This window comes from Penicillium argentinense (assembly GCF_028826775.1).
Source record: "Penicillium argentinense strain IBT 30761 chromosome Unknown utg000003l_segment0_segment0, whole genome shotgun sequence".
NCBI classification, from domain to species: Eukaryota; Fungi; Ascomycota; class Eurotiomycetes; order Eurotiales; family Aspergillaceae; genus Penicillium; species Penicillium argentinense.
In genome coordinates, this window is record NW_026622662.1 from 877704 (window position 1) to 898530 (window position 20827).

Here is a 20827-nt window from a genome sequence, read left to right on the forward strand (position 1 = left end):
CGTTTCTCCGAACCCAGAAAGCATCCGCGGACTCCATCTACATACTCTTTTCCTTTTCCTTCCCCTTTCCCCCCACTCCCTGACTTCAGCGTGCTGTACCTCCCTTCAGGGGGCGTGACCTGGTTCTAATCAAGGACTGAAACCGAAGGAAACTGTCTAGCATATCATTTGCTTTCTAATTTTCTTCCTCTTCCGTACGGCTCTTACACCATGTCCTCCGTCGCCCACTTTCCCGACTCTTCAAGCTTTCAACAACAGTCGGATGATTTTGTCGCCTGGCTGGAAGCAAACCCGGGTGTCAGGATCAATCCTAAGATTCGCCTTGCTGATCTTCGAGCGAGTGGTGCAGGACGAGGTGTCCGTAAGTTTACTCCCAATTCCCGCCACACAAACTCCACACTGGCCCCGAAAGGTCCCACGAGAAAGTACGGTCCCTAATAATTACAATCTCTTGTAATTACAGTGGCCCGAGCAAATATCGAAGAAGGCGAAGAACTATTCTCGATCCCACGTTCTTTGATCCTCGCTGTGCAGAACTCGGACCTAAAATCCCTGCTACCACAAGATGTGGAGAGCCTAGGCCCCTGGTTGTCTCTAATCCTGGTCATGCTCTACGAATATTTGAAAGGTGCAAACTCAAAATGGGCTCCCTATCTTCAAATCTTGCCCGCTAGCTTTGACACATTGATGTTTTGGTCACCGTCGGAGTTGCACGAGTTGCAGGCCAGTGCGATTGTCGACAAGATTGGCAAACAAGGAGCCGATCAGTCTATCTTGGAGTCAATTGCTCCTATAGTTCGGAAAAATCCGTCTTTTTTCCCGCCTATTGATGGTCTCGCCTCGTATGAGGGCGATGCCGGCGCTTCATCCCTGCTCAAGCTCGCTCACAAGATGGGATCTCTAATCATGGCTTATGCATTCGACATTGAGAAGTCTGAAGACGACGAAGAGGAAGCCGAAGACGCAGACGAGAGTTATTTGACCGATGATGAAGAAGAGCAGCTCTCCAAAGGCATGGTCCCTCTGGCTGATTTGCTCAACGCTGACGCTGACCGAAACAATGTGAGTCTTGCAAATCGGTCTTCTCATCATATATACGTCAAGATCTCTAATGATGCTGATTGATATTTTTATTAGGCCCGCCTCTACCAAGAAGAGGGATCACTGATCATGAAATCCCTCAAACCAATCTACGAGAGCGAAGAAATATTTAATGACTACGGAGAGATTCCCCGTGCGGACCTTCTACGTCGATACGGCTATGTGACCGACAATTACGCTCCATTCGACGTCATTGAAATATCCTTGGGCGATATCTGCCAAGCAGCCGGTCTTTCGAACTGCGATGTAGAGTCCCAACCCAGAGTATGTATTCAAAAGTTTTTTCAAGAGCCCTCAAAAAGTCCCACTGTATTAGCGAAATTATATGAGAAAATTGACTGATTTCGAGCCAGCTTCAATTTCTTGAAGAGCACGACGTTCTGGACGATGGCTACGTGATTCCGAGGCCTCTCAACGACGCCTCGCTTGAAGACATTCTCCCCGCAGAACTTGTAATTCTGCTCACTACGCTATGCCAGACACCGGAAGGCTTTGAACAACGTCGATCTAGGAACAAGCCACCAAAGCCGTCAATGGATGAGGACCAGCCCGCTCTTCTCTACAAGGCTCTACAGACCAAACTGGCCCAATATGCCACCTCACTTTCTCACGACGTTCAACTGTTGGCGGGCCTTCCTCCTCCACAGTCACCCGTGTTCCTTGAAGGGTCAAATCGGCGACAAAAGATGGCCCTTCAGGTCCGCATCGGTGAAAAGGAGATCATCCAGGCCGTGATGGCTATGCTCAACCCTTCTGGGACCACAGGATCGCTCAAAAGGATTGCCAACGGTGATAGCTATGATACGAGGGATCCGAAGGCCCGCAGACTCTGATTGAGAACGAGAGCCTGAAAGTCGTCTGCCTTGGGTCCGACAAACCTCCTAAGGGACTACTCGCTACAATCCCGACAAGAAAAAGCAAAAGCGACCAGAGAATATTCGCGAAGTATCATATTTCTGTTAGATTTTGGAAGTGTCTTTTTGTCCTATCTTTTTTTCCCATCATTGCAGGCAACATAACTTCGGTTATCCATCATACAAATCAGCGGTCTCTTCGACCGAGCGCCCCTCCGCAGGAAGAATAAAAGAGAAAGAGAATAAGAAGGGGGTAATAAGGGTAATAATAATATGTACACTAACGGATGCAGAGACCAGCAGGCTTGCTGTGCAAAAGAATGAGCCCAACCGCTCGACGGCCTCCTGCAACAGAATTGAAACGGCGGCATGGAGTATGACGGCAGGTAAGCGTCAAAGGGGCAAGGGAAAGAAGAGGGCTCGGGCAGGTCTTCAAGACGATGAAACGAAAAACCCTTCGTCACCCACGGTATTCGTCAAAGCGTGAGGTGAAACTAAAAATACAAGTATTGGAGAATCTGGTGAAGAGGTGAAAAGATGGAGAAAACAAACACACGGAACGCCCGCCAAATGCTGCGAACAAAAAAGAAATGGCAAATCGGGGAAAAGAAGACATCATTATCAACCCTCAGACGAGGTAGCAGCCGTGGGGTTACCGGCATTTCCTGCAGGAGGGATGGGGTTCCCGAACGAATCCTGGATTACTCGTGGGAATCGGGACGGGGCTGCCTGCGCCTGCGCCTGCGCTTGCGCATGAGCAGCCACCGCGGCCTGCTCCCGAGCCTTGGCCATGGTAATGGCACGGTGCTGCATGAGTTGGATGCTGAACCCGTCGGTATCATAGGACATATCTTCGTCAGAATCCTCTTGATCGAACTTGAATCGATCGGCCTTGAGCGGGTCCATCTCGACTCGGGATGCCGCGACGTTTCGCCGATCAATCATCAAACGACCGCCCCGACCTACTCGTCGTCGGAATGACGGCATACGAGATGGTTCTTCATGGAGATCAACGGCTCGCCGAGCAAGCTTGTCTCGGGCGGCCAGAGGACTGGTGACATCTGGCGATGTATCCATTGCGTCGGATGCATTCGAAGAGGGTGGCGTTGGAAGTTGCGCGGTTATAGCATGGCGGAAGGTAGCCTCATCGAACGTCTTCTCCACAGCAGGAGAGAGGGGTGCACGAGTGTGATCCACATATCCTTCGTTCCACTTGATGTGCTTGGCGATGTTCATTTTGATATCGCGCATGATCTCACTTTCCTTTTCTGCCTGAACATCTTCCAGAAGCTGCAAATCCTCTGCCCCCTGCAAGCCAGCCTTGAGAGGCATGCGGATTTGAGGAGCAGTGGGTTGCCGAGATGGTACATCGGGCTGCGACTTCTTCTTGGGCTATAAAGGCAAGTGTTAGCAATCTTACCATTAGCGAAGGGCGGATACAAACAAACCTTTTGGTTGATGAGGTCCTCATCGTCATCCTTGATGTTCAGCTTCCGCTTCATGTCCTTGACCTCAGAGCGCTGTCGGAAGAGACGTTGGTCCATGCTAACCATCTCGTTGCGCGCAACCTCGCGCTGGCGCACGAAAGCAACCAACTGCCGCGAATCTTCAAGTTCCTTGCGAAGTCGCCGCAGCTTCTCGGTACTCTGCGCGTCTCGGCCACGAGTCTTGCGAATTTGGCGAACTTCGCGACGGCGGAAGCAGACATACGGGTCGCTATCGTCGGTGTCCTGTCCGGTTTCGAACTGGAGTGAAAAGTCAGTATCTCTCTCACAAAAACCCTCGGCTAATGCATTGGCTGAACGTACCTTCAGATTAGGTTCCAATGAACGATTTCCGGTCACAGCGCGGCGCGACTTCCAATGCTCATAGATGTGCTTCGCGAAGTGCTTGACGTTATCCTCGACTGTTGCATCCATGGCCTCCTCCATGTCGGCAAATGCCAGCACAGGTGGGCTATCAACAGCTGCGTAGGGCTGTTTCGCATGCGCTGTCTCCTCGAAAAAGTTCATAGTTGCCTCGAAATCGTCTTCTGTGCAGCGACCTGAGCCACCGCACTTCTGATTGAAGATCTTGAGAAAGACATCGTCTTCCTCTGTCATGTTGTACGGGCAACCACAGCAGTCTTCCACGGTGGAAGAAAAGCGGATGTATGTCGCAGGTTGCGAGAAGAGAGGTGGGTACAACTCGTCATATTGGAGATTGCTGAGGATGGTTTCGGGAGTTGGGATGTGCGCAGCGTTGACTTTTCCTTGGGCTGTGGCATTGATCGCGACCTGCAAGTGGAATTCCTGTGTTGCGCATCGAGAGTCAGCATCATGAAATTTTCGTGTCGCTTTGGCGATATCATCACGTGATATACAGGGATGAGGCTAAAATTAGGATGAGGGCGACTTACGGACTCCTCGGCCTTTTCAACACCTGTTTCAATCTGCTGGAGAGTAGATTGAAGCTCATCATCGATGACATCAATTTGATGTTCATGGACGATCGGGATAGACGCCTTCGCAGTGAGCTTCTTGGGGCGCGTCCGGCCCAGCCCCCGTACCGAGTCATAGCGTCGGGACGCGCGAAAGGCCAGCGACCATGGGCGGGGAGGAGATAAATCGGGTCTCAATCAAAACGTCGGATCATGCGCTATCTAGTAGTCGTAGTTTCGTGGTAAAAACTGATGAATAAGGGGGGGAAATCGACGGCGGAAGTTGAGTGGGTTCGCGACAGACGGTTGGGTTGACGTTGCAATGTCACCCGGTGATGGCCTATTATGGCGGCGTGCACGGCCTCAGGGGCTCGCTTCACTGACCCGTTCCGGTTAGGGCGGGGCTGGGCATTATCAGATTCACTGAACGGCCCTTCCGTTCTGGGCAACCTCCATTCAACCCCAGCTTCAGTGCTTTGTTCCTTCCTTGCATTCACGCTCGCTGGCTGCATTGTTTGCTTCACTACAATCTTTCTTTCACTCGTCACCTGTGTTGACGCTTGTTCGATCGGGAACCCTCCCTCCATTCTCCGCCCACCCGCCCGTCCTTTCCCCCTCTCACATTCCTCTCCCTACGCGATGGACCAGCCAACCCAGCCCAACACAGCCGCCATGCAGAGCGCGCAGCGCCGACGGGGCTCTGTGGGCACCACACAGCTCTTTGACAACATTGTGTCGACCTCCAACTGTATGTTTCGAATCCGGTCGCGGTGGAGATGAGGTCATGAGGCGCATGCTGACAGCACCACCCAAGTCGATCGCGAAGAGGTAGATCGCCTGCGGAAGCGATTCATGAAGCTTGACAAGGTTCGATACGCATGATAGTAGACTCAAATTCTGCGACTGAATCCTAACACTCATCTTTAGGACGGCTCCGGTACAATCGACCGCGATGAGTTTCTGTCCTTGCCCCAGGTCTCCTCCAACCCTCTTGCCACGAGGTTCGTCCACATCATCCACCCCCCACCTTTCCCCGACGACCATACATAAATAACTCGATGTTTCTCTTCACCCTTCCTAGAATGATCGCAATTTTCGATGAGGACGGTGGCGGCGATGTCGATTTTCAAGAATTCGTGACTGGTCTTTCGGCATTCAGCTCCAAGGGCAACAAAGAAGAAAAACTCCGATTTGCCTTCAAGGTTTACGACATTGATCGGGACGGCTATATTTCCAATGGCGAACTGTTCATCGTCTTAAAGATGATGGTTGGTAACAACCTCAAGGACATGCAGCTACAGCAGATTGTGGACAAGACCATTATGGAAGCCGACAAGGACCAGGACGGACGAATCAGCTTTGAGGAGTTCACTGAGATGGTGGAGAGTACCGATGTGAACCTGAGCATGACGTTGAGTAAGTTTCACGTTTCACGTTTCACCTTTACCCGCTCTTCTCGTGATGACTGTTCTGCCCTTGTGCCTTGTGTGGACGGGGTTATTTGGAATCAATATTTACTAACTTGGATTAGACCAAATATAACCCGAATGCTGGACCTCGCAGCGTCGACCAGTATCCCGTACCCTTCTTTGCCTTTGGTTTACGATCTGCTGTTCATCCGGTTTCTCACTTCTCTTACTCTGTCGAAGCTCTGTGCAGGCGATCATTCGTCTTACGACTCTATGACCAGCGATGTGATGTTTTTTTTATGTAGTTTACTGGCAATGATATTCCCATCCCTCTCGAGCCTCGGGTCAACCTCCGTCCGAACTGCAAGTCTCGTGGTGCTGTGCCATCTCAACCGGGAGGGGGTCCAGTCGCAATTTCAATCCGTTCCAATGTTTTCCCACTCCCATGGCTTCTCGCGGGCACCGTCTCCCTTCCCGGGGAGCTCTCGGTGGCAATCTCCGAGCAGCCAGCTCAGCTATAAATGGCATCGTCAGCTGACAGGGACCAGAAACGTCAGCACGGTGAAACTGCCGGGCTCCAGCCAGACTAGCGGAGGGTGCACAGGAGGCGTGCAAGATGAGACCGAGTCTCTGGGTTGTGCAGATTGCATCATCCTCACCCTCGAGGGCTGTTCGGAACGAGATGAAACCGACTTTTCTTTTTTTCCCTTTTCTCTTTTTCTGTTCTGCGCCTGCGTCTACCTTTCGCCCCTTGCCCTCGGGACGTCCCCATCCCAACCAGAGTATCGGATCCGGTTGGGGGCGGAACGAACCCTGGGGGATTCGACATCTTGCGCCAGATGATCTACTGATCCGCCGATCCACGTACTCCAGCCTTTGCAGATCCGGGCTCGGGCATTGTCTGCCCGATCTCTGAATTTGAAATTCTGGTACCTTTTGGGTGTGGATCGGACTCGAGTGTTTGTCGCAGATATCCGAGAACGAAGGGGGTGGGCAGCAGCTGTCCGAGCAATAATCTGCGTCTCGGAATGTCACTGCTCTCTCCTCTCTCACTCACTCACTCACTCTCTCTCTCTTTCTTCCACACCCATACACACACGCCACCCCCCTTTTTTGGGACCTAGCTACGTTTGTTGGAGGCCGTTGGTTTGCTTGCCTGGATTTCTGTTGTAGTTTCGGATTGCTGCTTACACCGAACCCCAGATCGAATCGACTGACCTGACCCAGATGGTTGGGTGCGATCTGCGGCGAGCTTGGTTTCCATTAGGGCTCCGCTGGGATTGTCAGCCCCATCGCGAGTTACACCCAAGAAAATAAATCAAAGAAAAAGAAAAACAGACACCTGACCCTCCCTTTCTGTCATCCCTAGCTTTCGGGATACCCACCAGGAACCAGCGCGCCGGGTTCCCGGGCGATCGCAGACGCGCAGAGTTCGGGCGTAGATCGGTGTGCGATCGTTGGCCTAGCGCCATCCTAAGTAGATAGTCTCCAAATACTATCCCTTCCAGGTACCCAGTCCGTCCACGAGACATCGTGCTTGGTTCTTTGCGCCGGTACTGGAGACGTGTTACTGGTATGTTCAGCTCTTCTCCCACCCCCTCTCTCTCTTGTCCATTTCCCACCCCATCTAGCGTCATCCTTTTCCCTTTCCCCGGCTCACTCCGATCAGATTGGTCATATTCCTGCGAAGCCCTTCTTTTTTTGGGGCGTCTGGGGCTGAAATCAATCAATTTCTTCCCCTTTGGAGAGACCCATCGCGACCGTTTGAGGTATTATAAATTTCAGCTGGGAATTTTCGTCTCCATGTAATTCCCTTCGATCTTCCCTCGCTTTTTTGGTCTCATCAGCACTTGGACTCTCACACTCTCGCTTTTTGACGCTCACTATATTATTCTTCAACTTGTGGCGCTATCTCCCTGCGTTACTTCACTCAGCTGGTCATCCATCTAAGTGGGACTCGTTGAAAAGTCTATCGTGGACCTTCATCAGGTTCCGCAGATTCAAGAATCTACATTCAAGAGAACTACATCCGTCCGTGGCCTGACTGTTCATTGCGGAGACAGAGAACCAAAAAAAGAAGCAAAAAGAAAAGAAAGAGAAAAACAGCACGACACGACAACAACACAAAGGCTAGTGAGCAAAATACAGCAAATTCAACGTTCGCCGCAAGAAACTATATCTACTGGGGATTTGCAACTCGCCGTGACTACTGCAAGCTGGCATCCTACGCAAGTCCGCCGCTGTCCCCCAGATCTTGGGCCGATCTCGATCTCCTCGGGCCCCGGTGGAACGGTCTAATGGATGGCGACGACCACCGCAAGCAGCATGAGCGGTTGATGGCACGATCTGGCAATGCGGCGGCCAGAGGCCGTACAACCGATCCCTTCGAGTCGGCCATGCACCCACGTGGGGACCCAACGGGGCTGTCGCAGCCACCGGAGCGGGCTCAGATGTCCTACGACTACGGGTACACAGGCAGCTCCTTCGCCGGCGGATCGCTGCAGGGCAACGAGGTGCAGTCCTATCCGCCTGAGTTCGCGCGGCCGCGCCAGACGCCGTCGACGAGCCAGCAGCGCCGCCGGGCGCCAGAGATGCCGCCGTTCGTGCCGTACGAGCCGGCCATGCTGTACGGATTTGGTCAGCAGGGTCCAGCCCAAGGACCCTTTGAAGTTGTTCCACAGTACCCGACACGGCAGTCTGCAGCGATTGAGGCCCTGTCGAACCAATTTCCCGTTCCACAGTATTTCACCCCCGAGGAACCCTCGGGGACGGGGGTCCCAGGGCTCTCGCCATATCTGAATGCACAGCTGCCATATAATCAACCCGGTCCCATGGCACGTCCGAGCACCACACAACCCTTCCCCGCCACTATGACCGATTTCACGCCAATTGGCCCTGCGGCGGCTGGCAGATTGGATCCGCCGCAGCAGCAGACAGACTCGCCTCAGCAGCCCGTGGCCGATCCCTCCAACCTAGACGAAGCATACACCCAGTACCGGCGAGCCCTGCACAGCACCTTCGACCATGCGCGCGCCGGGCGATTGGTGGAAGCCAGCCGATCGCTGCTGGAAATTTCCGAGTGGCTTGTGACTAACGCACGGGATCTTGGTAGGTTCGGCTCCTTTCCATGCCATTTCATTTTTTACCTTGCGGGAGGTACAATGCCAGTGCACAGTTCCCGCCGCGTCCCAGGGCGCCCCCAAGCGTCGCACCAAATCGCACTCTTGCCTGGACTCTATTTTCTTTTCCGGGGGAACGGCGAGAGGGGTGTTTTGATTTGGTTTTTCTCAGTATTTTCAGTGTTTCCCCACCCATATCTCTTTGAGAGTCTGCAGACACGTGTCATGCCAGCATCATTTCTGACAGGCCCTCAAGAAGAGAGAGGGTGATGAAAGGGCCAAAAAAAAAAAAAAAAAAAAAGAAAGAGACTAATTCCTTTTCTCTTGTCATACATAGGCATTCTGCGCGACGACCACCTCCTCTATCAAGATCGACTGCAGTTGTGGAATGATTTCAATTTATGTTGGCTGGCTGTCTGTCAGAAACAGAAAGATATCTCCCAAGATCTGATTGCGACGGGTCATCCGCCAGCGCATATGAGCCTCATCAGTCGAGATCGATTAGAAGCCATGGGCAAGGATTTGATTCAGCTTTGTGACCAACTCGAGCAGTATGGACTCGTCGATTATCAGTTGGGTATATGGGAAGAAGAGATTCTATGTGGTGGGTCCTTTCCCCCCTACGTTCCTCTTTTGTCAACATTATTGTCGAATCCTACTCTTTTTTGAGGCGGGGTCGATCTATCGCAATTGATGACTATCGTCCAAAGCTAACCGAGTGTCTTTAGTTCTGGGTCAATGCCTGGATGTTATAGAGAGCCGACCGGAGCTCCGCCGCATTCCCGCCATGCCTGAACCCGCCACAGCGGTTCCGCGGCCCTGAACCAAGCTCTAACTTGCCAGCCAACCACATCGTCTTCACCCCCTCCTTCCCGCCGTTTGTCACAAAACACACGGCTCCATAGGGCGACACACGGGCCAACTTTTCTCGATCAAAATGCAAATCAGCCCCGACAGGTCGGTTGCGGGACAAACATGAGGTAGCAGCCGCCATGGCGAAGCTATTGCCTACTAGCGCCACGCCAATCACCCAGCGGAATGTGGAAGATGGGAGATCGCCCCAAACCCTTGGGACTGATCACCTTCCCTCGTCACATTTCTCCATTCGTGACGATCCATCGGATCGGGATTTGGGTCCGTCCCTTTCTATTCTGTTTATCATTCCGCATTGGGGTTGTCCGTCTCAGCTTGATGTCCATCTGGACTCCAACCGTGTCCCTCTCCGTCTATGAGTAGTGACCACACGCCATCGGTGGCCAACCATCGTCTCTCTATGAAACTTGCGAGTCGTACATAACATCACTTCATGTTCCTTCTTCCTCCCTTTCTGATTTCCTTTTTTCTTCTTGCTTGTGCGGGCTTGGGTTGTTTTCTTTTGTGGATAGTTGCATTTTGGCGTGCGGATACCAAAAAAAAGAATGGGAAATAGGCCTTCGGCGCAATCGGTACAAGTTCCCAACTTTATGTTTATTTGATCTGGGTTTTGGTCGCTCCGGGGTACTCTTGAAGTTGCATTCCTTTCTTTTTTTTTTTCAACCTGTACGGATCTCCGATTGGGGTACTTTTGGATCGGGGCCATATTCCTGGACAGGCGTCCTCTGCAGGAACCCTACGCTATGTCATTCTTGCGATCTTTCGATCCCTGGCTGTGCAAATCCGTTCAGTCAGCAAAATGAAGCAGAAAAATAAAGGCGTTTAGAACGCGAGGGCCTGAAAAAAATATTGGGACTTTTGTCTGCCCACTCGATTATTACTGAGCCCATACCGCGGCACGACTTCTGAGAAGCTGTACAATGACCGAATATAGCGAACTTCATCCTTGCGCGGGGTACCCATGAGCGCAAGGGAGACAATGTCAACTAAAAGGAGAACCCGCCACCTCGAGTAGATTGGCTCTTCCAGCCACTTCCGCTATTCATTGTCCTCTGATCACTGGCTGATCGACTTCTCATTCATTTACGTCCTGGAGCCGGTCACATACATGATTTCTGATCACCATGCTGGTCTTCTACTGCAAGATCAGTTCGGCCAAGGCCTCGGGCCCCAAGACAAAGAAGCTTGAATGATTTGAACCAGGCGGCCTATTTTGTGAGCGGAAGCTCCGACCTCTACACTGATCAAATCAAAATTGCCAAATCAGCCAGCATTTGTACTGACGTAAAGGTATCATTCGGTGGAAGGCCCCATATGCATTCAGTACAGGATATAGAACAGAACTGGCTTGAGATGCCATGCAAGTAGAATAATACATAATAGATAGATAGTACAGAACAGTAGTCGCTTGAGGAAAACTTTGCCTTTTTTCTTTTTTGGGCTCACCGCTTGACCCAAGCAGGCATCTTGCGGGCCTTGACATGTCCAGGCTTCTTTCTCTCCACCCGGCGAGCATCGACGGTAATAACACCAGCTGGAAAAAGAGAATGTCAGCAAAACTGGAACAATGTAAATTAGCTCCGGAAGAGATCTTACCTCTGCGCAGAACAGGCTTCAAGCCAGGCTCGTGCACCATCAAAGCTCGCGCGATCGCCAATGTAACAGCTTCCGTCTGGCCAGTCACACCGCCACCTCGAACCGTAACCCAAGCATTGTATTTATCCATTCGCTGGGTGCTGCGCAGAGCCCACAGCGCGCTCTCTCGATCATGCACCCGCGGGAACGCCTCGACGAGGGATTTCCCATTGACAATGATCTCACCCTCGCCCTCGACCAGCTGAACGACAGCTGTCGACTCCTTACGCTTGCCCTTCGCGCGCGCCTTTCCATTCTCATCGACTTCAGGCGGCGCATGCTTGATAGCGTAGGGGTTTCCTGGGCGCAAAAACGAATCCAACACACTCCGCACCTCCCCGGGAATCATATCCGGCTGAATGCGATTCAGCCGTTGCAGAATCTTGATCAAACTCTTGTATTTCTTGACAGGCACTTGCTCTCCGACGTATTCACGGAATTGCTTCAGCTTGAACCACGCCATTCGGGGGGCATCACCGGCCGGGAGAATTGGGAGAGAAGCATAGCGGGCTTGCAGAGACTCGAGGTTGAGGACGTGGTCGACGAATCGCGGATTGCCGGAGAAATAAGAGGGAGACGCGGGAATAATTCGGGCCGGGCTTCGGATGAAGTTTGTGCTGAAGTCAATTTCTGGAGCAGCTTGGACGGGCATGTCGGGTGTTGAGTCTGGCTGGGCTTGCGTCTCAGTCTCGGTCGCATAGGTGCGACTATGGTGCCGTAATGAAGAAAGGCAAGAGCGCTGTGGGAGAGGCGAGTGCAGTCGCAGGGACTGCATCGCCTGGACCAGGCCATTGGAGGTGGGCCGAGCCATGGTGAGGACGTGGAAGGGGATGCACTTTCAACCGCAGCGTTTCAAGATGTTCCGTTCGCTGTTTTCTCGCGGTCACGTGACTGCTGCAAGAACAGTTCCTCCGAGCGCCGACTCGGGCGGGTGCCCGCACAAAATTTCAGTTCTGCCCCTCTCCTTCTTCTCTTTCTTTTTCTTCCTCCCCATTCCCTCTTTCACCCTCACATTCAATATGGCTTTCGGCAAGCTCTACGGTCTTCCTGTGTGTTCTATCGCTTCTTCCACCTGCTTTGAGTTCTTCATCTGACCTTTTGTTTCAAGGACAACCCTCGCACCATCTCCATCCTGGTCGCTGCCAAGCACAACGACCTGGACCTGGAACTGGTCAAGATCGATGCCAACTCCAACGCCGAGTTCAACTCTGGCGCTGAGTACCGCAAGATTCACCCCCTCGGCAAGGTCCCCGCTTTCGAGGGTGCCAATGGCTTCACCCTGTCCGAGGCAATGGCCATCGCCATCTACGGTACGTTCTGAATCGGCTTTATTTTATTTTATTTTGCCGCAGTGTCTCAATTCTCAGAGGCTATTGGGCTTTGCCTTCCCCCTTTTCATGATGAGATGTTTCAAATTTTTAGTTATCCCTGTCAGAACTATAGCTGTTGATAACTCACCAACTCTGAAAATCACACAAGAGAAGAACTGAATACCCCTCCATTTGGGGGGAATTCTTTTCCCCTTGGGTGTGGATTCATATCCACCCCTATTTGACACTTGCTTTTCTTTTTAATGTTTCCGATTGCTCGATTGTGGATCCACCTGTCAAAATCAGACCATAACTAACCTGTTTTGGTGTTACAGTGACCTCCCAGAACGAGAAGACCACCCTTCTTGGCAAGACCAAGCAGGACTATGCTTCCATCGTCCGCTGGATGTCCTTCGCCAACGGCGAGCTCCTGCCCCGCTTCGGCGGCTGGTACCGCCCCCTTCTCGGTCTCGAGCCCTACAACAAGAAGACCACCGACGAGGTCGCCAAGGTCGCACTGAAGACCATTGGTGCTCTTGAGGCTCACCTCACCACCAACACCTACCTGGTTGGCGAGCGCATCACCCTGGCTGATATCTTCACTGCCGCTCTCCTGACCCGCGCCTTCGCTACCGTTCTGGACAAGGCCTGGCGCAGCGCCAACCCCGCCGTTACCCGGTGGTACAACACTATCATTAACCAGGATGCCTTCAAGGCCGTTGTTGCGAACCCCGTCTTCGCTGAGGAGATCATCAAGTACACTGCCCCCAAGAAGGAGGAGAAGCCCAAGCCTGCCCCCGCCCCTGCTGCCGAGAAGCCCGCCGAGGAGAAGCCCAAGCCCAAGCACCCCCTTGAGGCTCTCGGCAAGCCCGGCCTTCCCATTGACGAGGTCAAGCGTCAGTACTCTAACGAGGACACCCGCACTGTCTTCCGTGAGTGGTTCTGGAAGAACTACAACCCCGAGGAGTACTCTCTCTGGAAGGTCGACTACAAGTACGACAACGAGCTCACCCTCACCTTCATGGCCAACAACCTGATTGGTGGCTTCCACGCCCGTCTTGAAGCTTCTCGCAAGTACCTCTTCGGTTGCCAGGGTGTCTTCGGCGCCAACAGCGCTTGTGTCATCCGCGGTGTCTTCCTTGTTCGCGGCCAGGAGGCCATGCCCGCTTTCGATGTCGCCCCTGACTGGGAGTCCTACAACTTCGAGAAGCTTGACCCCTCCAAGGAGGAGGACCGCAAGTACGTCGAGGACATCTGGGCCTGGGACACTCCCGTCACCGTCGACGGCAAGCAGCTCGAGTCCGTTGATGGCCACGTCTTCAAATAAGCGTGTGCAGATTCCGCACTCTCTTTCTCCTTTCTCCCATCCTTGCCATCAACCAAATACCCCACTTCTTCTTACTCCCTGCGCCTGGTTTCAGGTTGCGGGTGACAAAATGCTCCCCCACCCCCTTTTTTCCTGTTACGCGCCGATGTGGTTCACGTTCACGGTTATGATATGTTGTGATGCGAGATGATATGACTAGCATTAGGTTACTACCTAAATTGCTGGCCGTTGCTAGTTCAATAGCAATCAATTCTACTCGAGACCTGAGTCTCCGAAGCAATAATTTTTTCTACTGTAGTTCATATACGTATCAATCAAAAATGTAGTTGAATCAGACGTACTTTGCTTGATACGATTGACACTGGTCAGACGATATTGTCACTGTGGTGACGAACATACTGCATGGGCTGAACTTCAACCGTCATTTCGCTCTGGGGATGCAGGATGTTGTTATTGACTCACGCCTAGGCTGATCTGCTTTGTTGACTAATAGCCCAGTGGGATGTGTCCTGACGCCTGAGCGTTTTTCCATCTATAGAGCTTAAAGTCTAAGGTACACAAGAGGTAGCATAGCGGTCGTAACCTTTGGTATCAATGCATAGAATAATATATTGAGACGTGGACATAATAAATTGTAACATTTCTTGATACACGAACGGCTGACTTGACATTATTCACTAGTAGTATACATGAATCTCCACAGATGAACAAATGGAACAATGGGCGGGTCATTATCGAGAGTGAACCTTCTTTCTCAGAAATAAACATTCACTCAGGCGCATGCAGTAGCATCCATGGTGCTTTCTTTGCATGTATATTCACAATTCAAGTAAGTTATTGTCTCGAAAACCCAAGCCCTTCCTCTAGACGATCAAGAAGTGAATTTTCCGAAGCCACAGAAGTAGCCGGAGAAGGAGATCGAGCCTTTGCACTCTTCTGTTGGCCGGCAAGAAGAAGAGCAGCACTCATAGCTGGGCTCGTATGACCACCAGAAGTCCCTGAGGTGGGAATTTGGTTGTTGACACATGTGAACTGGTTTTCTTGAACATGTTCTTGAGGATCAGCCATTGAAAACCCGGCATCTCGATGTCGAAAGCTGTAGCGCGGGGCTGAGGGATCGATTGTGCTGGCATCCTGGGCGAGGGGGCTCTCGCTCTTCTGTCCATTTAGCCTTTTTCTTCTGTTTCTTGTTTTTCTTACTCGGTGGTCCATCTGGATTGACGGGTGCGCCAGAGGTATGCTCTGTGTCTTTGAGATTTGGGTTCGATTGCTCAGAAAGTGCTTTCGCGGCTTGTTGGGCAGCTTTCTTTTCCCTTTTCCGGGCCTTGCGTGTCTCTTTAAGCTCCTCGCTCGCGAGTTTAATTGCTTCGGGGTCTGTTGGTATTTCACTATTTTGAGAGATGAGTAGATGTCCTAGATGATCATCGAGGAATGATGCGGCTAGGACAATCTTACCTTCGTGCCTTTTTATTTTTCTTCTTTTTCGCCGGCGTGGTCGAAGCTGAGGGAGGAGCATTGGTAGGCTGGGGAAGGCTGATGCCACCCTCCGGATCGTCATCCAAGTCTTCTTCCGGCGAATCTTCCAGATTAAAGACACTGCTTCCTTTCTGTTCGGCAGTTTCATTCCATTCGTGAAGGACCTTACTGACATCGTCGTATCGGGAGAGCGTATCAAGCTTGGCAAGAACTGTCGTGAAAAGATTCGACTCATCGACGTTCGGGTCATTGGTGAACTCCGGTATCTCGAGAATGTTGTATGGCTCACTGAGAGCTTTCAGTTTGCTGTCATCGATCAAGATGGTGTTTGTCTGATCCCATCGCTGATCAAGAGGTAGTTCCCGCCTAAGCTTTTTCTTCTTTTTGCCCGTACTGGTAGGCTTTTGCTTTGAACCCGGGTACGCAGCCTGAATTTCAGGAGAATCCCACACCTTGTGCAATTGCTTGTAGACCTGGAGCTTAGAATTGTATTGCGCTCTCGTGAGACCGAACTTGTCACGGCCCCATCGAGCCACAAGGCCCTGATGTTGATCTTTTGTGAATAGCATCGGACAAACAGCATTCACCGTCGCAGGTTGTGAGCTGGACCATATCATGACAGAATATTTCTTGGTCAAAATATCAAGGAAATGCTCGAGACCAGCTCGGGAGGCAAACCTAGGAGGCAACTTTCGTACCTTACGGTAGATGAGGGTGCCATTCAGATCAAGAATAACCAACAACGGGCGCTGCGAGGCACATCTTTGTGGCTTTTTGGCTGCCTGCTGCATGTACTCGGCAGTCGGGGAAGGAACTTCAACAGGTGGTGTTGCTGATCTTTCTCTGGCGAGGGAATGCTTTGCATTGGAAAATTGTTCAGGAGCGCCGGACATTGTACTCATAGGTCGAGAGCTCCCAAAGCTAGAGAGGTTGTTGAATGGTGTCATGGCCAACGGGCTGGACATGGTTCCCATCTTGGAATTGGCAAAGCGTTGGTCAACGACAGGCATGAAAGAGGGGGTGGCTGAAGAGCTGCGGCTCATAATTTGCGGGTTCCAGAATTGGCCATTGAATGTGCCAAATGCCATTGGCGAGAATTGATTGCTGCTACTCGGCTGGTATTGGCTCGAATAGGGAGTATGGGTCTGTGGCATCGCAAATAGGTTATACCCCGGGCCATTCGGTAGGTGTTGCGGATAGTATATTGGTGCGGGATGATCGACAATACCCTGATACTCCTGTCTAAACCCATCCGCCTGGGGGAATTCGGCACTAGGTGATTGTCGGGGATGCCCCCCACTTTCGCGATCGTACGTGGGATTCAAGTCCATGGCTTCAGTTCCATTGTGCGGAAACAGATGCCCAGGACCTGTAGGTGCAGTATACCACGATGGGGTGCCGGAAAAGCGTTTCTGCCTTTTATTTGGAGAATACAGCTTGACAACTTTGACCAGAATTTGAGTGAAAGGAGGGTGTTTGGAGTGGGAAATAGGTACAGGTGACCCGGGCTGCGATGAAGAAACAATTAGCTATGGTGGTGAAATCAGCGGGGAGTGACAAGTGATACTATACCAGGAGAATGAATGCAGAACGACGATTTCTGAGAAACGAGCGAGTTAAAGTAGGCCGTTGGCAGGCGGCGTGAAATGGACGAGGCATAAAAGAAAAGCGCGAGTTTGGGTGCCGATCAAATTGATTAGGGAAATGCCTAATCAGCCCGTTATCGCCCTCACCGCCTGCGCGCGATATTTTATTTTCTGCACGACCTTCGCTCCTCCGCGCTGAAACAAAAAGACAATCCGGAATGGCGATTTCAGATATGCTGAGCCGCCGCGTGCGGGCGCGACCAGATGACGAAGAAGAAAGTGTCTACTCGGGGGAGTCGGAGGTGGACAACGAGGTCACTCAAGACGACGCGGACGAGGTTGAGTCCAATGCGGAAGATCAACAATCTCCAGCGGTACGATATCGATCTATTCAACGCAAACCCAACCAAAGCTAACAGTGTGTTGCATCCAGTCGCAGGATTCGGATACAAATGAGGATGACGGGGTCCAGGAGGAGGGTGATAGTAACCCTGATGATGAGGACCTCTCCGACGTCGATGATGATAACGACAACATCCAAGCCTCTCTCAGCAGTATTTCATTCGGCGCCCTCGCAAAAGTGCAAGCTTCAATGGGGTCGAAAAAGCGAAAGGGAAACCCAAGCTCTAAGGCCCCCGAAGAATCCGCCTCTCCGCTAGACGACATTCGAGCCCGAATCCGCGAAGCACGCGAACAGAAGCGCGAAACGGCTGCCAAGGCACAAGGAACGAAAGATGCCACGGAAAAGAAAGCAGCCCGCGCCAACAAACATGCACCAATGGTGCAGTCCTCCAAACATGCCGTATCACGGAAACGTACGGTTGTCGAGCCACCTGCTGCCGCCAAAGCTCGAGACCCCCGATTTGACGCTGCAGTCATGGGTCACAGTGGTTCGGGAAGATACTCTGCAGTCACAGACAAAAAATATGCTTTCTTGGACGAATACCGCGAGTCTGAACTGAAGGAGCTCAAGGCGCAATTGGCGAAGACGAAGAACTACGAACAGAAAGAGGCTCTGAAGCGACAGATTCGATCTGCGACGGATCAGATGAAGACACGGAACAATCAAAAGCGAGAAAGGGAACTCATTGCCGAACACAAAAAGCGTGAGAAGCAACTGATTCGCGAGGGCAAGAAGAGCAACCCTTACTATCTCAAGAAATCCGACTTGAAGAAGCAGGTCCTGGAGAAGAAGTACGAGGAGATGGGATCGCGGGATCGTGCTAAGGCATTGGAGCGCCGGCGTAAGAAGATCGCCTCCAAGGAGCGAAAGGACATGCCCATGGAACGGCGTGGAATGGGAATGAATGACGGAGGACCCCCAGCAGATCGAGGCAAGCGTCGCCGACTGGCATAGACACCTTTTTTCCCTTTTTCCCCTTTCCTTTCCTTTTTTTTCAAAAAGAAAAAAAATTTTTTGGATATACCCCCAACATCATGTGAATAGATACTGTCAATAGACAAGATATTGATGTCCAAAACCCCTGGATACTACAATTCGCCATTAATTCCAGTATTAGGCCCGCAAGCCAGTATTTAACTCGTGAAGAAAGAAGCTGATCGAAACCCATTCACAATGCTAATTTCCCCACAAAAGCAAATAAAAAGAGGGGGGGGAGAGAAAGGCAAGAAACCCCCAAGAACGCCTGGTGCAAGAGAAGATGCAAGATCCCGCGTTTGCAGAAGGAAATTTTCCCGGCGAGCGTGGAGCTCAACACTGTCGTACCGTAGATATAGAAGGTGAGAGATACAAACATCAATGTCATATAAGAATGGAACAGGATGACCAATCCAATCAACCAGAAATGGACCGGCATTTCAGGCAAGAATGACTGAACATCACGAGTCGCTCAACTGAAACAATTAAGCTGAGACGGCTGGAGCATGAAATAAACAGGTAAATCTCAATATCCCATAATCATGATTTCCGACAGGCAATGGAAGGACAGCCTGTCAGAAAATATGTATAGAGCCAAACCCAGAGATTATTCTCCCGTGTCAAGCCCCGAGATAGGCAATTGCTTTCAAGAATGGAAGAGATCCCACGCCCGCGCACACAAGCCAAGGAATTCCTCCTTCTTTTTCCTCTGAGTTTCCGGAGAGTCTCTTCCGGCGCCGAAGGGGCCATATGATGCAGGGTTTGGAATAGGATTGGCAGCAGGATTAGGCCGGTAGTGAGGGTCGGGGCCGTGTCCAAGAGGTGGACTTCCGTTATCATTTTCGTATTCACTGCGGGGGCGACGGCGCGCAGTGGTATCGACAGAATGCAACGTCGGTGCCGGAGGCGCATTTTGGGCCATGCTCTCACTGATCAAAGGTGCTGTCTTCGGGGCAGCGTGGAAGGCTTGTGGAGATGGAGGAGTGGGCGGTTGGTGGCCGCCATAGTGTACAATGCGAGGTAGTAGTTCTTCCCGTCCACCGGACAATTCTTGCACGGCTTCCTCTGCCGAGCGATACTCGCGTGATCGGCGAGGAGTTTGGGATGGGTTACCAGGGAACCCGGGGGAAGGCATCGGCGCCAGATTAGACTGAGAGGAGTTGGTGCTCGAGGCATTCGGGTAAAGGCCCTGGCGGTTGGAGTCTCGATCCCGACCCAGGGCGTCGGTTCCAAATACGTCGGAGAGCGGAGGAAGGCGGTTATTGGTTTGAGTGGCAGGCACCTGGTGCATGTGGGAAGTCGAGCCCAGTGTCGGGCTTTGGTTGACAACATGGCGAGTCAGCGGCTGAGGCTGATACCGGCCCGTAAAGGTCTGATTCAGCGGAGCGGATTGGATCACTCGTTCATTCGCGAATTGTGAGGCCGATGGAGGAACAATCGATAGACCAGGCGGCGGCCGTCGCTTGGAGCCCTTGGGGCCTGGCATGAAACCGAGTTCGGATGGCTTCACGCCTTCGGGACCATCATCCTTGGCTGACTTCTGCAGACGTGCCTCGATTATTGACCGCTGTTGATCTCGCACGGATAGACTACGTTGGAGCTGCTCTCGCATAATGGGATCGTGGGTTTGAAAACCCGGAGAAAGACATGCCAGTCCAACATCTTGCATACTGATGCCGTCGCGGGCAGTCATGGGCCCGTTGGGGGCCCGGACCGACAGGTTGCTGGAGGATGGGAGACTGGTCGAGAGATCCAGCTTGCGTGGTCGTGGGCGGCTTTGCATGCGCGGTGACGAGGGCGGCTCTTTTTTCACGGTGATCGTCGGACCTGCACTTCCCGACCTGTTCCAATTCAACAATCAGTTATCGTTTGACGGTGGCATGGCTGTCGCATTGCCTATTCATGTCTTTAACTTACGGAGATGTCGGGTCTTTGTTCTCTGGAGTGCGTCTGCGCGCCGGCCCATCCTGTGAGGTTGTGGACATGCGTGACGGAGAGGAATTCGCCGCGTTCGCCGGCGGATGTGGAGGTAAGGTCGGACAGCTTTTCGGACTGGGATCGCGGGTGACATGTGGCGACGACAAGGGCGCCGCCGCGGGCGCAACTGCGGTCGACATCGTTGTCTGGCGATGGACGCTGGGCGTTGTGATCTCGTCGTTTCGTGAGGAAATCCTCCCCGAGGCAGACGGGAATATAGGCGCGTGATGATCCTCCAAAGCGCTTATTTTTATTCTTTGGGGGACTTTCTTTTCGACTTCGTGCGATCGGCGAAAGCTGCCTTCGGGGCTCAAGTGTGGAGCATCAAGAGAGCGATAGCGACGTGCTCAGACCCGGCGAGGG

The 20827-nt window shown here is 52.1% G+C and overlaps 9 protein-coding genes across 9 annotated transcripts; 5 read left to right on the forward strand and 4 right to left on the reverse strand.

Annotated features, from left to right (window-relative positions):
- Positions 1-210: 210 nt before the first annotated feature.
- Positions 211-1934, forward strand: N7532_002457 (ribosomal lysine N-methyltransferase; the record flags this gene model as incomplete). Its single annotated transcript, XM_056614951.1, has 4 exons — positions 211-361; positions 464-1062; positions 1138-1365; positions 1455-1934. 4 exons carry the CDS (start codon positions 211-213, stop codon positions 1932-1934), a joined length of 1458 nt encoding a protein of 485 aa, XP_056477923.1.
- A 642-nt stretch (positions 1935-2576) lies between these two features.
- Positions 2577-4886, reverse strand: N7532_002458 (uncharacterized protein; the record flags this gene model as incomplete). The annotated part of the gene is made up of 5 exons (XM_056614952.1): positions 2577-3347; positions 3404-3700; positions 3764-4246; positions 4354-4567; positions 4759-4886. 5 exons carry the CDS (start codon positions 4884-4886, stop codon positions 2577-2579), a joined length of 1893 nt encoding a protein of 630 aa, XP_056477924.1.
- Positions 4887-5013: 127 nt separating this feature from the next.
- On the forward strand, positions 5014-6304 carry cnaB (calcineurin regulatory subunit B; the record flags this gene model as incomplete). The annotated part of the gene is made up of 6 exons (XM_056614953.1): positions 5014-5122; positions 5189-5241; positions 5302-5375; positions 5456-5852; positions 5906-5995; positions 6089-6304. The coding sequence occupies 6 exons, from the start codon at positions 5014-5016 to the stop codon at positions 6302-6304; spliced, it is 939 nt and encodes a 312-aa protein (XP_056477925.1).
- Positions 6305-8080: 1776 nt separating this feature from the next.
- Positions 8081-9725, forward strand: N7532_002460 (uncharacterized protein; the record flags this gene model as incomplete). Its single annotated transcript, XM_056614954.1, has 3 exons — positions 8081-8891; positions 9240-9506; positions 9631-9725. The coding sequence occupies 3 exons, from the start codon at positions 8081-8083 to the stop codon at positions 9723-9725; spliced, it is 1173 nt and encodes a 390-aa protein (XP_056477926.1).
- Positions 9726-11217: 1492 nt separating this feature from the next.
- Positions 11218-12221, reverse strand: N7532_002461 (mitochondrial 37S ribosomal protein uS9m; the record flags this gene model as incomplete). Its single annotated transcript, XM_056614955.1, has 2 exons — positions 11218-11309; positions 11372-12221. The coding sequence occupies 2 exons, from the start codon at positions 12219-12221 to the stop codon at positions 11218-11220; spliced, it is 942 nt and encodes a 313-aa protein (XP_056477927.1).
- A 208-nt stretch (positions 12222-12429) lies between these two features.
- Positions 12430-14047, forward strand: N7532_002462 (putative translation elongation factor eEF-1 subunit gamma; the record flags this gene model as incomplete). The annotated part of the gene is made up of 3 exons (XM_056614956.1): positions 12430-12459; positions 12519-12720; positions 13056-14047. 3 exons carry the CDS (start codon positions 12430-12432, stop codon positions 14045-14047), a joined length of 1224 nt encoding a protein of 407 aa, XP_056477928.1.
- Positions 14048-15107: 1060 nt separating this feature from the next.
- N7532_002463 (NIF domain protein) lies at positions 15108-16854 on the reverse strand (the record flags this gene model as incomplete). The annotated part of the gene is made up of 2 exons (XM_056614957.1): positions 15108-15435; positions 15503-16854. The coding sequence occupies 2 exons, from the start codon at positions 16852-16854 to the stop codon at positions 15108-15110; spliced, it is 1680 nt and encodes a 559-aa protein (XP_056477929.1).
- A 473-nt stretch (positions 16855-17327) lies between these two features.
- rrp36 (putative pre-rRNA processing protein) lies at positions 17328-18466 on the forward strand (the record flags this gene model as incomplete). Its single annotated transcript, XM_056614958.1, has 2 exons — positions 17328-17483; positions 17543-18466. 2 exons carry the CDS (start codon positions 17328-17330, stop codon positions 18464-18466), a joined length of 1080 nt encoding a protein of 359 aa, XP_056477930.1.
- Positions 18467-19133: 667 nt separating this feature from the next.
- N7532_002465 (uncharacterized protein) lies at positions 19134-20604 on the reverse strand (the record flags this gene model as incomplete). The annotated part of the gene is made up of 2 exons (XM_056614959.1): positions 19134-20328; positions 20405-20604. The coding sequence occupies 2 exons, from the start codon at positions 20602-20604 to the stop codon at positions 19134-19136; spliced, it is 1395 nt and encodes a 464-aa protein (XP_056477931.1).
- Between the last annotated feature and the right edge of the window lie 223 nt (positions 20605-20827).